This window comes from Mus musculus, chromosome 12 (assembly GCF_000001635.26).
Source record: "Mus musculus strain C57BL/6J chromosome 12, GRCm38.p6 C57BL/6J".
In the NCBI taxonomy this organism is placed as follows: Eukaryota; Metazoa; Chordata; class Mammalia; order Rodentia; family Muridae; genus Mus; species Mus musculus.
This window is the reverse complement of record NC_000078.6, coordinates 98,427,236-98,442,414: the sequence shown is the minus strand read 5'-3', so window position 1 is coordinate 98,442,414 and position 15,179 is coordinate 98,427,236. Positions and strand designations below refer to the sequence as shown.

Below are 15,179 nucleotides of genomic sequence, written 5' to 3'. Positions count from 1 at the left end.
CAGGGGACCAATTTCTATTGTGACACTGCTAGAGAAAGATACTTTCATGCTATATCGATAATATCATTGGATATATGTTTTTTTTTCCAGAGGGCCTTCCTGAGGATGTGAGGAGACAAGTATATAGGTTAAGTTGCTTATCCCTGCTCCCACTTTATATGCTAACTGAGAAGTCAGGGGGAGCAACTTGCTCTGTATTTCCTTAGCTTTTCCCAGAGAGTTTACACACTGACCGATTTTTAGCCCCTGTCTTCCTAAAATGGACACAGGATGGCCTTTTCCTCAGAAGCATTTGGTGTCTTATGTTAGAGAGGGCCAACTTTCTTTGGCAATTTTCTTTGAGCAGATCAATTGTTGAGTAACCTGGAGAGCTGTTTCCCTCACTGAGCACAGGGCTGAGAGTTAATCACATCAGAGTTCTAATCTTGGCTTTGACCCTCATTAGCAGCATCATTCTGTGTAAGTCCCTTAGCTCCTCTTGGTGTCTGTTTTCTGTCTGAGAAGTGAGAATTATGATTCCAATTGGCCTCTCCATGCTCTGGGATTCTTTGACTTGGGAGACACCAGAAACAATGAATGGGAAGTGGATTTTATATCTTGTTCCCAAAGTGCTGTGTAGTTTTGCCAAAATCAACTTAGGCAATGTAGACAGACCATGGAGTCTGGTGTTAAACACCCAATTCATATATTTACACCATTAAATGATATTGGAGTCCCTTGATGCCAGAGTCATCTTCTCTAGCACCAGTTCTGGGAGTCTGGAGAAGATTTAGATCATCCCATTAGAGGCAAGGCCAGGTTAGACAATAGTGCATACACAGGACGCAGCACATCTACCTTGGACAAGGCTGGTGTGATTTATTTGTTATCAGTAGAAACCCCCAGCTTCAGTTTTCTCTACTACCTAAGCTCCACTGATCTTTTAGAAAGGGACCTTGTCATTCTGATTCATCTCCTATGGTAAATGGCTATGCAATCAACACACACAATGACCACAGCACTAACTCAACATATGCTTAGAGAAGTGCACATTCCACAATAGATAGATGGACTAAACTTGGCTGGAGCCCACTACAAACAAGGGATGGTGGATTTTTGTTGTTGCTGCTGTTGTGATTCCATTTTCTTTTGTCTTCTCTCCTTTTTTGGGAGGCATGAAGAGTCCAGGCAATGCTCCTGGTCCCTCTCACAAACCAATGCTATTTCTCCCTCCCCTAACCCATCATTTTTGACACTGGCAGGGAGTGAATAGCCCTGAATGTCAGATCCCCAATAGATCAGTAACATACGAAGAATGTCAGCAAGCTAGCCCTTCTTGGGAAATAATTACAGTCACACTAGTGACTCCGATCACAATTGGGCCATATCAATGAAACCATGCTGGAGATGGTTCAAAGCACAAGCAAGGTCCAACTTCAAGTCTGGGGTCTTCCTAAACCACCTGAAAACTACCGTGTGTGCCTTCCCCTAGCCAGGAGTCCACAGGCGTATCAGATTTCTACACAGCTGCTTATGACTGGAGAAAGGTTAAAAACCACGCACATAGGACGTTGCACACACCTCTGGGTACCTGTCCTCTGCATCCAGGATACTGCCTCTGACTTGCCTATCTCTCTTATTCCTTTACTCTTCCCAGAAGAAGCAAGTGAGCCAGACCAAGATCCGGGTCATCTCCACGATTCTCTTCATCTTGGCTGGCTGCATCGTGTTTGTGACCATCCCTGCTGTCATCTTTAAATACATCGAGGGTTGGACCGCCTTGGAGTCCATCTACTTTGTGGTAGTCACGCTGACCACAGTAGGCTTTGGTGATTTTGTGGCAGGTAAGCAACCTGGGCATACCCAGTCACTTGGACCTTCTTGGGGGAAAACAACCGGCTGGATATCCCTTTCAAAAGGTATCGTGATGCCCAGGGTTGGGGGTTTAGCTCAGTTCTAATGTGCTTGGCCAGCAATCCCAAGGCCCTGGATCCAGATCAAAAGAAAGAATCGAAAGCATGGTAACAGGTATTTTTCAGAGGAAGTAAACAAAATGGCTCAATATTTATCATCTCAGTGTGATATAAACAGTATCAAGTTGTCTGTCTATCTATCTATCTGTCTGTCTGTCTGTCTGTCTGTCTATCTATCTATCTATCTATCTATCATCTATCTACTGTTTTTCATCCTGAGAAGAAAGCTAGATCCCTGCTCCTTAAGGTGCTGACCTAGTGTTAGCATCACTGAATGCATTACATAAGGATGAAGTGAGGTTTTCATTAAACCTGGACTTCTCAACTGAATTAAGGCTCCTTAAGTCAATCGATAAAGACCTCAATTAGCCAAAGGTAACTATAAGACTCGGGAACAGTTATCCTAGCTAAATGATCTGCAGCAAGGTAAAGTGCCTAAAGCTGAAGAAAGAGTCTCTGCTACCCAGATGTAAGACAGCCCCGCACTCCCAGGCCTTTTGCACCAACCGTTATGGTCTGGATGGGCTCCTAAAGCTTGGGAGAGAAATTGAGCCATGAGGAGCAACTTTCTGTAAGCCCGTTTAGGTTATCCCTTGGCAGTCACCTATAGATGATGGTCCCTAGGGAAAGACAACTGAGGTTCTGATCTAAAATAAATACTGCGAGAGCAGAGGAGCAAAGAGCTGCTCCCCACCGCCTTTAGACACTTTATAGGGCAATTTTTCAGGGGCAGTGCTGATGACGGCTGTGCTAACATCAGCGACCCCAGGACTATGGATAGTATGAGCACTTGAGATGGACAGGCCTCTAAACAATAGCTCTGCCCAATCTGTTGATCAGGAGTCAAGCACAGAGCTCCGGCTTTGAGGACTGAAAGAGAAAACACTTCTGAGTGCGAGAGTGGCCTGCTGAGGGGAGGGGAAGGCTCAAAGCCTGTTTCTGTATGTTAGTCTCTGTTACTACTCCCTGTGGACTGAGATCTCAGTACACTCTGGCACTTTACACTTCATTACTCCAGAGAGGATGAGCTACACTGTCCGTGGAGCTGTACTGTTTGAGTGGGTCTTCCTTACCAGTGCTTACAAAATTCTATTTCCTTTACAAAGAGGCCTCCATAAACTAGGGTCTCTTAACCTGCGCAATGCTAACCGAAATGTACCAGGTTCTTATTTTATTTATACATATACATATACATGTGCGTGTGTGCGTAAGTATGTGTGTGTGTTTGTGTGCACACACAAAATATAAGGTTCCTGTTTTCTTGCTCAGACCAGAAGCCAGCAAATCCCAGTGATTTTCCTGTCTCTGCCCTGCATGGAGCTGGGATAGGAGGCATTTGTGGGATGTCCGGCTTCTTGGGTGGGTGCTGGCTTTGGAACTCTGGTTCTCATGATTGTGCAGTATGTGTTCTTAACTGCTCAACTAGCCCCCAAACCAATTTCTTCTAAAGTCCAGTTTTCAGAGCACACGTGGATCAACCGGGCGTTTGCGTGCCTGGAAAATGCACCCAGTGGGAGTTTGCCAGTGTACTTGTAAATAGACCTCTCTTGCACCTCCTAAGGATGGACTCTGGAACCTCTGAAGATACTAGAATCAGCAGATGCTCAAAGTCCCTCATAAAAACCATGCAACTTTTACATAGAATATATGCACACACCCCTGTGCATGTTCAACCATTTGTATGCAGATGGCGTATAATACTCAATGGAAAGAAAAGGCCATGCAAACAGTCATCATGCTGAATTGTTTAGGGAGTAATGAGAATAAAAATCATGCATATGTCTAATACTGACATAATGGTTTTTTTTTTTTTTGAGTAATTTTGGTCCACTTCTCGTTGAATCCACGCAGACAGCTTGTGGATATGTGGGTTGATTAGTCCTTTGTGTGATAGGGAGGGTTTGTTGGACCATTCAAATAACCAAGAGTTGAGAGTCACTGTGATCTGATAGGTTATCAGCTCTACTAGAAATTAAACTGGGGGTGGAAGAGAACCACTCAAGACTGATTGAAGCTTTCTTTTACTGCTGACCCACTTTGGGACAGCCTAAGGATGCTGCAGTGTTTCACAACCCTGACTGTGATATGCAGAACTCACAATTCTGGCCATGGCTGGTGAAAGGCTACCCAGAGGGGCATGCTCTGTAGTGTTGGCTAGCACTCAGCAGCCACGGCCTTGGCTGGGTGCTAGTGACTGGCAGAGGTAAATATTTACTTAGGTCAAAGGGGAAAGAAACACTTAAGGAAATGGGCTTAGTACACAGCCCTGTGAACAGTTGGCTACATGGGAGAAAGAAGAAGGCCACCGAACCAGAGCAGAGGAGAACCTGACACCTTGGAATCATTATTTTTTACTTTTTATTTTTTTTGTATGTGTAAGAATTTTTTTCTGAACATATGTTTGTGCATCACATGTGTGCCCGATGCCCTTGGAAGCCAGAAAAGAAAACGTCAAATCCCCTGCAATGTGAGTTACAGCCACCATGTAGGTCCTCTGCAAGAGCTCTAAGTGCTCTTATCCCTGAGTGGCATCTCCAACCCCATTCCTACTGCAGTGGGATTTATGGGCTGTGTTGCAGATTACCTTTTTTTTTTTTTTTTTTTTTTTGAGACAGGGTTTCTCTGTATAGCCCTGGCTGTCCTGGAACTCTCTTTATAGACCAGGCTGGCCTCGAACTCAGAAACCCGCCTGCCTCTGCCTCCTGAGTGCTGGGATTAAAGGTGTGCACCACCACGCCCGGCTCGCAGATTACTTTTGATTTTACTAAGAGCCATAGGTCCCAGTGGGTTCTATCAGGCTTTCTGAGCTACTGTCACCAGAGAGCTTCAGTGATGGTGGACACGGTGACAACAACAACCCTGTGGGCAAGGCTAGGAATATTTCATCACCTAGTGTCCTGATTGTTAGTACAGCACCCATGAGTTGTCTTAGAGGCACCATGCCTGCTTTCTGGGTGAGCAAAGGGTGCTGTCAGCAGTGCTAACAGTGAGACTGGAATAAGTAGGCTAATTATTTGGAGTAAGTGATCATTTCTATTAATGGAGCAGCTAGTCAATACCATTAGGCAACTGGCCAATTTGGTTTGATGGATTTTTTTTTTTTTTACTGTAATCTTTATAAAATGATGGGATTGAACTTGATACCCTCACAGGCATGGTTTAGCTCCTGGCTATAGTAATTCTAATTGCCTGGCCTAACGGACCCTCCTGGATGAGCATTATTTAAACACCATCCCTCACTTAGCATCAAATCACTATTTCATGGATCAAAGTAGCAATGATGCTGTTATATTTAATTTTACCTCTGCACATGCACGCATCTCTAATGCATGTGAACTTTAGAAGGAAATAACTTCAAGTATTTGAAATCATTTGGCATAGTGTGTGTGTGTGTGTACATATATATATTTTCTTCTCTTTTCATTCTCCTTCTTTCCCAGCTCCTCCCTTCCTCCTTCTCCTGGCTTCTTCCTCTTGTTCTCTCCCATTTTTCCCCCTCCCACTCCTTTCCACTGTCTGTCTGTCTGTCCTCATCAACATTATCAATTATCAATCATCATCGTCATCGTCATCTTCATCATGATGTCATTGTAATCTTCTTTCCCCGACTCATCTTCCTCTCTCCTTTTCAGAGTCAAATTCTCGCCATGTAGCTCTGGCTCACCCTGAGCTCGCTGTGTAGCTCAGGCTGGCCTTGAACTTAAGAGTGGATTTTCCAGCCTTTGCCTCTTGAGTGATGAGATTATCAGCATGTACAAGCCCTCGCAGTATCGAACCCGTGTTAATGAGGAGAATTCAGAGACGTTTGAGGGAAAAAAAAAAGATAGGTAGTGGGGGTCAGCATCTGAAAATACTTTTCCTGCGAAGTCAATTCATTGTCAGTGGGAGGAGATGACTCAAGGTGGTCCCTGGCATTTTTCTGTTCCAGAATGACGGGTTATTTTTAGTTGTTAAGAATCAAAGAAATTAAGCTACAAGCCAGACTCCAGTTTCTGTTAGGTCTTGTTTCCCACAAGCCTAATGGTCTAGAAACTAGGTGTGGAAATGACATTTCTCTCCATGGACTGGAGTTTACTCTGCCGAAGACCTACTACTGACCATGCTAAGGTCCCATTTGGTTATTTTCAGGGGGAAATGCTGGCATCAATTACCGAGAGTGGTACAAGCCGCTGGTGTGGTTTTGGATCCTTGTTGGCCTTGCCTACTTTGCAGCTGTCCTCAGTATGATCGGAGACTGGCTGCGGGTTTTATCCAAAAAGACAAAAGAAGAGGTAGGACTCCTTCCAAACCCCATGGATGTCCTTGGCACCCTTCATTGAGAAATGTCTGTTTCTGACTCCATGAAAGGATTGTGTGGCTTCTTTTTCAGCACATGGTTGCACAATGGCTCCAATAGAGGATAACTAACCGTCCCAGTTTTCCCAGGACTTAGGGGGTTTCCTTGGGCACAGGACTTTTTTTTTTTCTTTCTCAGTACCTCAGAGATTGAACTCAGGGGCCTTGCACTTTCGAGGCAGGGGCTCGGCCATTGAGTTCTATCCTTAATGTCCGAGGTATCGGAAAGACAGGAAAGAACAAAGGTTGGCTGAGCGTTGACTTTATGGTCACGCTGTTAGTGTGAGTTGAGTTAGGTGAGTTAGGTGTGATCTTTAATGTTATGCAATTATAGAAGCTCCATGAGACTTCATGAGAGAAAAATGGGGAAATGGGGTCATACGGTGAGACACACACACTGAACCAGAATCCAGACCTCTCCTCCAAACGTTATCGCCTGTCAATATTCAGCTCTAATTTCTCAACCCCAGATGCTCCCAAGCTCTCCCTACTCCAGCCTGACATGGACATCTAATTGGGTTGTAGAAAGCACCAGAGAAGATGTAGTGCTTTGTCTTTTTCTCTGTGAGATGACCTCCCCCTTGGTCTCCCCCCAGAGACAGCCTCTCTCATGGGATACCTGAGGGCTGTGGGTTTTGAGAAAGTCTAAGAGGTGAGGACTTTTGTGTTTTAGTTTATTTTGCTCTTCTATCTTGTCTAGGTTGGTGAGATCAAAGCCCACGCAGCTGAGTGGAAGGCTAATGTCACTGCTGAGTTCCGGGAGACGAGAAGGCGGCTCAGCGTTGAGATCCATGACAAGCTGCAACGGGCAGCCACTATCCGAAGTATGGAGCGCCGGAGGCTGGGCTTGGACCAGAGGGCCCACTCACTGGACATGCTATCCCCTGAGAAGCGTTCTGTCTTTGCAGCCCTGGACACAGGCCGTTTCAAGGCCTCATCGCAGGAGAGTATCAACAACAGACCCAACAACCTACGCCTTAAGGGGCCAGAACAGCTTACCAAACATGGGCAGGGCGCTTCTGAGGACAACATCATCAACAAGTTTGGGTCCACCTCCAAACTCACAAAGAGGAAAAACAAAGATCTCAAAAAGACCTTACCCGAGGATGTTCAGAAAATCTACAAAACCTTCCGGAATTACTCTCTGGATGAAGAGAAGAAAGAGGACGAGACAGAAAAGATGTGTAACTCCGACAACTCCAGCACAGCCATGCTGACAGAGTGTATACAGCAGCAAGCTGAGATGGAGAACGGAATGGTACCCACGGACACCAAAGACCAGGGGCTGGAGAACAATTCTTTACTTGAAGACAGAAACTAAATGTTAAAGACATTGGAATTGGACTATGTGTTGTCTTGTTTTTGTTGTTTTGTTTTTGTCTTGTTTTTGTTTTAATATTCACACTGAGACACGTGCCTTAAATAGACTTCTTTTTAGTCCAAAATTACATAGCATTGAAGAAGATATTTCACTGTGCCATACACAACTGAAAGCTTGCTCTGCCAAAATGAACCAAGCAAGAGCTTCATTTCAGACAGTGGCGGCAGGACAGTTGGGGGAGCATTTGCACAGGTAGCAGGTGTCAGCTGTCCCTGTGAGGGGGAGTTCCAGTGGCAACGCTATAGTTCTCACACAGTGTCACTCTGGCATGGCGCACAGGCAAGGGCAGCTTTCCCTTAGACCAGCCCCTGAGAGGACAGGTTTGTCTTTTGAATCGAGTCTCCTTTCCCCAACCAGCCCTCAGTGATAGGTGGTGCACAGATAGGGCGGCTGTTTGTGAGGGACCCGGTGGCGGCTCTAGCAAGGGTTTGAGTGGACATTTTGACAGGCCACAGTGCAAAACGCCTACTCCAAAATGAATGTCCCTGGGACCCAAGAGTACCTGGAATTTGTTGGAAACTGATCAGAGCACACACGTTTTATAAGGTGCAATTGCTTTCTCATAAAAAGACAAATCACAGACACACCCCACTGTGGCTATCTCCTTAACCAATGGCAGAGGCCCGCTAAACTTTATCCTTCTCATGGGATAGGTAGTGTAGGTGGGCAAGCGAGCATTGGTGATTACACCGCCTCAGCCGCTGCCTTGTTGGAAGGCAGATCATGCATTTTTCTTCAGTGGGTGTGAAGGTTAAAAAAAAAAAAACAACTGATTTTGGAACATTCATAGTCACTTTTCTACGGGAACTTTAATTATAACTTGTTTTGATAGGAGGGAAGAAATACCAAAATTATTGCCTTTGCATGATGCCAGTGGCTTGCTGTTCTGTCTAGCTGATCCTATTTTTCTTTTTTTTAAATAAAAGATAAAAATAGACATCTTGCGTTTGTGGGACACACCGAGGAGGACCATGGCATCTTTCCATCTCAGGGTTTCCTGTCCTTTTGGGTGTTGTAGACTTAGCTACGAGCCTCACTCTTGTGATTTCTATACAAAGGAAAAGGAGTCTCTCACCAAACCCTTGTAAGACTGAAATGGTTTAAGTTGTTTGCAGGTTAAGTGCCATTAACACATTGACAACAACACTGGAAAGGAATATGTAAAAGATTTCACTTTGTCCTTGTGTTTCGTGGATGCCTTCATCAAGTTCTTGGTATGATTAGATTTCCTTATGCCTTTAGTATGGGAACATAGCCTTCCTTATCTATTCACCTCACACCTGTTATACACCAAAAACGGTAACTCCCGCAGCATTGTTTCTAGCCGAGCGGTGATCAACATGTGATTGCTATGATTGTTTAACCTTCTTTTATAATGTTCAGAGCATCGTAGAAAAGAGTGAGTTGTAGGGTTTGGGAGGCTGATTTAATGGAGTTTTGTTTTTTTAATCAGAAAGGAGAAATTCATAGTAGGCCTTATTTCGCCTGTGTGTATGTCAACTTTAACCAGACTTGGCTGCATGTTGGTTCAGCTAGCAGCCCCCTGCCATTAAACATTTGCATCCTATATCATGAGGAAACTGCTGGCTGTGGGTCTTCAAGACTCAGTACCACTTTTTGGGGATTTTCATGGAGTTTTCCTATAACTAATTAACAAAGCATATTTAACAAGAGATCACAGCACAAGTGGAGACTTCCAGAAATGGTCTACCATTTTCTAACCGAGGGGGAAATTATGTCCACGGCCTCGCTGGTACCATGGAAGACTCATGCCCCCTGCCCATTTCCCTGAAATGTACTGCTTCCAGCTGTCCCCTACTTGGAGCACAGAAGCCCTCGTTTCCCAGCTCTCAGGGAAACCTTCAGGATCTTGTTAAATATTTGAGAAGTCAAATAGGCATCACTATGGTGAGGCCTTTCCTGTCAAGGGTTTGTCTGGGATCAGTCCATCATCAGAGCAGAATACTGGCTCATTGGTGTTCCACATAGTTCTGTAGACTTGGAGAATATAATGTGTATGCAGGCGCAGATGCTGGGTTTTTATTATGGGTAGGGTCCAGCCTGGCTCATTGTGTTTTAAGGAACAGATAGATAAGTGGGACTTAGATAAGTGGGACTTCCCTATTCTGACAAGTTTCCTGATGAAACTGCACATGGATCTCACCCGTATTCTGTTGTATGGTACCTCGGTACATCTTTGTGGTTGTGTTAAAACTGCAGGCACTAGATGTATGTCTGGCAAAGAACCAGCCCTGCTGTTTGTTCTGTGCCAGACTTGGTACTGGATTGGACATTTTACAGCACTCATTGAAACCTCACCCTGTCAAGTTGGAAGTATTTGCAAACTCTCTGTATAGAAGAGGTCACAGAGACTCAGGGAGGCTAAGCAACTTACCAGTAGAGCACAGCAAGAATGTGGGAAAAGTCGACAACCTGCACCCTTGTGACTGAGAGTACATGTGGTTGTGTGTGTGACTTTATGCGTGCACACGTCTTGCAAGCTTCATGAGCACAGTTGACAGAGGTGAGGAGAAGATAGACTTTTTTTTTCTTTTCTTTTTTCTTTTTTTTTTTTTTACCCCTAAGAGGGACTGAAATTTAGGAGGTAAAACTGGCCTAAAGGGTTGCCCCTGAAGCTATCTACTGCATGCTTTTGACAGCACCTTTTCTGTATTGCCAGAAATGCCCCTCTAAAGCACTCCTTTGCACTTTACTCGATTTTCTTGCAGGAACTCTTCATACAGCAGGAACTAGACAGCTCTGCAGTCTTAGATGCATAATCAACCAAATGGAACAGGTATACGAATCAGTGTGTGCACAGATGTATTCGTGAGAATCAAACCACAGTAATACTAAGACTCAAACATAACCTTGGATTGAGAGTGTGTAACCCATTCCCTGATTGTTGGAAAAAGGTTCTGAATGACGTCAAAGACGACCCTCAATGAAGACTGTATATGTAGACAACGTGTTCCAAGAGCTAAACTATGAGGTACTCTCCAAGGGAGAGGCCGATGGGTGCACGAGAGGTTTCATCCCATGTATACATGCTAACTAAGCCTCAAGGTGCTGGGTGTTTGGAAGTCACTCGACTGTCACCCCTGTAAGCAGGGGAGCAAACAGTATGCAGAACATGTGTGTGATAAGACAGCTGCTACATGTTACGTACAAACATCAGCCCAGCCTACCCTTTCTCCTCAGTAACCCTTGCCCTTCTTAAGACATGGAAAGAGCACATGTTTGGTATCTTAGGTGGGCAGTTTTGTGCTTCGTTTGGCGGCTGAGTTCAGAATTGTTATTTTGTTTGGAGGTTTACTAGTGAGAGTCAAGGGATAGTTGGGAGGAGGTTATTACACACACACACACACACACAAATATATATATATATGTGTATATATATATATATATATATATATATATATATACATACACACATACTTGGCTATCAGGCTTGTGCAGTGTGTATGTGTGTGGCATGTGTGGTGTGAAAGGAGTCCTTGGCCTATAATTCAGGCATCTGGGACCACTATTGCTTGAGCTCTTCCACCCCCACAGCTTGTGCTCACAGGCATACTGTTTTTTTTCCCTGTACCTCATCTGCACACCAAGGGAATGGCGTACAGATTATTACCAAAACCCTTTTCCAATTGTACAGTTCTCTGAGGACACATTCCCTAGTCTGTGAGTTAATCAGATGATTATTAAGTTGGATTTCTGCATATTGATTAATGGCCCCATTCCCACCCCTAGTGTTTGTTTTCTGCATGGTTGATGGAGACCAGATGTATTTGAAAGACTGGTGTCCAAATTAGGAATACACCCTATACAGGGTCTATCCACCACTGTCCTAGCTAGTTCTTAGCATGCTGTTGTTCTACACAGCACACGATGCAGAGGGCTTCTTTTGTTTTGCAGGGCGGGGTGGGGTCATCAGGGCAATGGTGTTAAGGCTAGTCAAAGACCTGTAAGCCATTGCTATCTACACTCAGTTGTACTAAACGTTCCGTTGACTGCATTATGAATTCCTGTCCTCCCCCGTCCTGTCCTGCTGGTACTCAAAGGCACCCATGTGCAGGCAATGACTTCTCTGGTCCCACGGGGACAACTTCAGGTGGGAATTTCTAGTTGTGCTAAGCATTAGCAAACAACCCTTCTTCAGTTCTGAGGCATCATTTCCTGGGGAGTCAAAGCTGCCATTTACGTGCTTGGTCTGGGACCAGGGTTCTGGTTGAAGCACTTGTGGCTCACTGGACTGGGGAATGATGTTAGCCATCCAGTGTGCAGAGTGATTTCAACATCAGAGAAAGGAAAAGAAGCAAAAACAAGCTCGGAGAGACTCTCTATAAAAGAAAACGTGCCCCATCGTCTTCTGCCCTTTGGCTTTCTGCATTTTGCCAATGCTTCATGTCTGTTTTTTTGTTTTGTTTTTCCCTCACTGTTAGGATACAGCTGTATGCAAAGACAAGAGGCTGAGGGTGGGCATGGGAAGCCTCAGCTGATATTAATAATGGCTTCAAAAAGACACAACTGAGCTCTAAAACGAAGGCCACTTTCACTTGGCATTTCGAATGCTGTTGAGTCTGCATACAGTGTGGCAGCTACCGGGCTCTGAAAATCTCCTGCAGTCTGTCCTGGTGTGGTAGCCATGTTACACCACACACTGTGACCCCTTCCTTGTTCCATGTGCTTCTTGGTCCTTCCATGCTGGTAGATCACATGACACCAGCTGAGTGGTATGGAGAAGTGAGAGGTGTCTCTGATTTACTGGGTGTAGTTATTTTCACAGGTATGGGAGGTTGGGGACCCCCTTGTGTTCTTTGTCCTTAAGTTCTCTGTTCTTTGTCCCGTGCATTACAAAATAAACCCTTCTGAGAAAGTTCCAGCCCATCAGCTCAGTCAACTTGTGCCATAGATGCTGCTTCATGGTCTGTCCCACGTGCGGGGCTCTAGCTGAAAGGGAGATGCCTAGATGGGCTATGCAAACTACCCCGAAGGAATGGAGGTTACTCCAGTTCTTCCTGTCCCAGAGCTGCAGGCAAGGGACCCAGTGATGACCAACCATAGATCCAAGTGTGGAGATGTTTTACATATTCTTTTTTTCTGTAGGATTTCATGGTGCTTTTTTTTTTCTTTTAAAGGCATTTTACAGTTAATGCGTTGGGGGAGGGGCATTTCATATTGTTCTTAGGAGAAGTGGGGATTTGCTTGTAACATTTCAAAAAGCTGTGCTGCTATTGCCCTTATTTGAAGATGTAATTTTTTTTTTCAATGATGGAGAACATTGCAACAAAGACCTTCTGGAAGATCCAATCTAATGTCTGTCCTGTTTTCCTTTCTTTTAAAGGACATGCGCGGTTCATAGTAACTGAATTGGGCTCTCTGCTCAGGACCATGGGATAGGTTCTTTACCTGACTCCCACTCAGTCATCAGCACATCGCACTGTGTTCATGAGCACAGAGCCAGGGGAACTGTCTGGAGGAGGAGTCTGGAATCCCTCAAGGAAAGAAATCTAATAAGCCAGCATTTGGTCTGTGCTCTTACGTTCATTTTTCTACCAGGATAACCAGAGTTACACAGAGAACTGCCTCACAAAACCAAAAAGGGAAAAACAAAAACCAAAAGCATATGTAATTCCAGAATTTTAATCACAGGTAGTGACTGAAATAATTAGACCAGAAAGATGACTACCTTGAAGACCGGCTCTCAGCTAGGTCTTTGGATACTCGCAATGTACATTTAAAAGCCAATATTACTCTAGAGAGAATTGGAACTTGAACGTACACAGGGAATAAGATATTATACTTCCTGGGGATATCCACTGCTGCGCTCATGCCTGTGTCGGAGGAGGTTGTTCTCATCAACCGCACATTTTCTTCCTTTCCCTGTTAATCTGCGTGTATTCGTAGAATCCATTTTAAGATTATAGTCCCAGGTAGAGGTTCTCCAAACTATGCTGTGCTAATAACCCTGCATGTCTTTGAGAAGCCTTCAGGAGTTTCTAGAGGTCTGATCTATTTCCAGCACAGTATAAAGACAGTGTGTGCCTCTTGTCTACTCTCAGTTTTCCCCATGAGAATACACTTACAACAACTGACTAGCACCGGTACTTCCTGGCACATGGGCAAGGTGATCTGGTACCATCTGATGAGCATCATTGTTTTCCAAAATGACAGCAAATGAGCTTGCATTTCTTAGAGTATAAAAAGTGGCAGACGTTGACTGTTGGTCTTCCTGTGCAGTTTCTATCCCCTGGGGTCCTTTCAGAGACTGAACCACCAACCAAAGAGCATTATGTGGGCTGCACCTAGCCCCCTCCCCCAACATATATAGCAAATGTGCAGCTCAGTCTTCTTATGGGTCCCCTAACAATTGAAGCGGGGTCCATCCCTAAAGCTGCTGCCTGTCTGTGGAATATGCTCCCCTAACTGGGCTGCCTTGTCTGGTTCTCAGTGGGAGAGGATGAGCCTAGCCCTGCAGAGACTTGATGTGCCAGGGTGGGGGATAGGCAGAGCTGCCTCCACCTTCCCAGAGGAGAAAAGGAGGAGGGAAGGGGAGGAACTTTGTGAGGGGGGGGGGCAGTGGAGTGGGTAGTTATATGGAAGAGTTTGGAGGGAAGAAGGAGAAATGTTGTAACTATAATATTATAATCCTCAAAATATGAAAGAGAAAAAAAAGTGCGAGATGTAATAATAATTTCATTAAAAAGGGCTTCCTACTTGCCCTCAAGAGTAATGGATTTCAGCTGTGGCTACAGATTTGTTCTTCCAGGCCTTCCACAGCTGCTCCTGGGAGAAATTCAAGGCCCTCTATTTCTTGGCTTCTGTATAAGCTACTGGAAGAAACTTTCTAGATGCTTCTCTGGTACTCCTAAAAGAGATTAGACAGCCTTCCTGGTGATACCTTGGCTACAACAGCCCCCTGTTCATTGTCTCCCATATACAGACAGTTCCTAGAGGGAGCTCTCTTTCTCTTGTTTTCAAGGACACAGGAGAAGGGTTTAAAAGATGTATGCCATAAACCACAGCATTGAGCAAAAGGAGTCAGCCAAGTCCCATCAGAAGAGAGCTTAGATTTGCCTGAAACAGAGGGCAGGATGCCATGCAAGAGGAGTCTGGGACAAAGGGCTATGGTCCAGGCAAATAAGACAGTCTTTGGGTAATTTCTGGAGTTAGAATGCTGACCACCATGGTATGTTTACCCTGGCTACATTTATGAACTTGCAACAACCATGGGAGCCAAAATAGTGTAGCATACTTGGAACAAATAAAAATACTCATTTAGAAAGTGTTAAAACATACCCAAGTGTGAATTAAAAACAACAAAACAAACAAAAAGCCAAAAAAAAAAAATCCCAATTACAATCGTTTCCCCCCCCAGATTTTTTGAATTTGAGAAAGCTAACATTTCAGCAGCCTTTGAATGCCTTTATGCAAAATGTTTCAAATTTCCGTTATTTCAAGTCATTCTTGTTCTGACGTATAGAAAGTCACCAATAGTGCCCAAACTTTTT

General features: G+C 44.5%; 1 protein-coding gene across 7 annotated transcripts in view; it reads left to right on the top strand.

Moving 5' to 3' along the window:
• The window catches only part of Kcnk10 (potassium channel, subfamily K, member 10), a 148,782-nt gene extending 135,799 nt beyond the window's left edge, over positions 1–12,983 (top strand). For 3 of the 7 annotated variants that reach the window (NM_029911.5, NM_001316664.1, NM_001316665.1), the window contains exons 5-7: positions 1,637–1,823; positions 6,081–6,223; positions 6,988–12,978. In NM_029911.5, coding sequence (NP_084187.2) covers positions 1,637–1,823; positions 6,081–6,223; positions 6,988–7,608 — 951 coding nt within the window. In that variant the 3' untranslated portion in view covers positions 7,609–12,978. Of the gene's footprint in view, positions 1–1,636; positions 1,824–6,080; positions 6,224–6,987 lie in introns of all 7 variants that reach the window. The other 4 variants (XM_011244181.2, XM_006516257.3, XM_030246941.1 and 1 more) reach the window with 3 other exon arrangements.
• Positions 12,984–15,179: the final 2,196 nt, after the last annotated feature.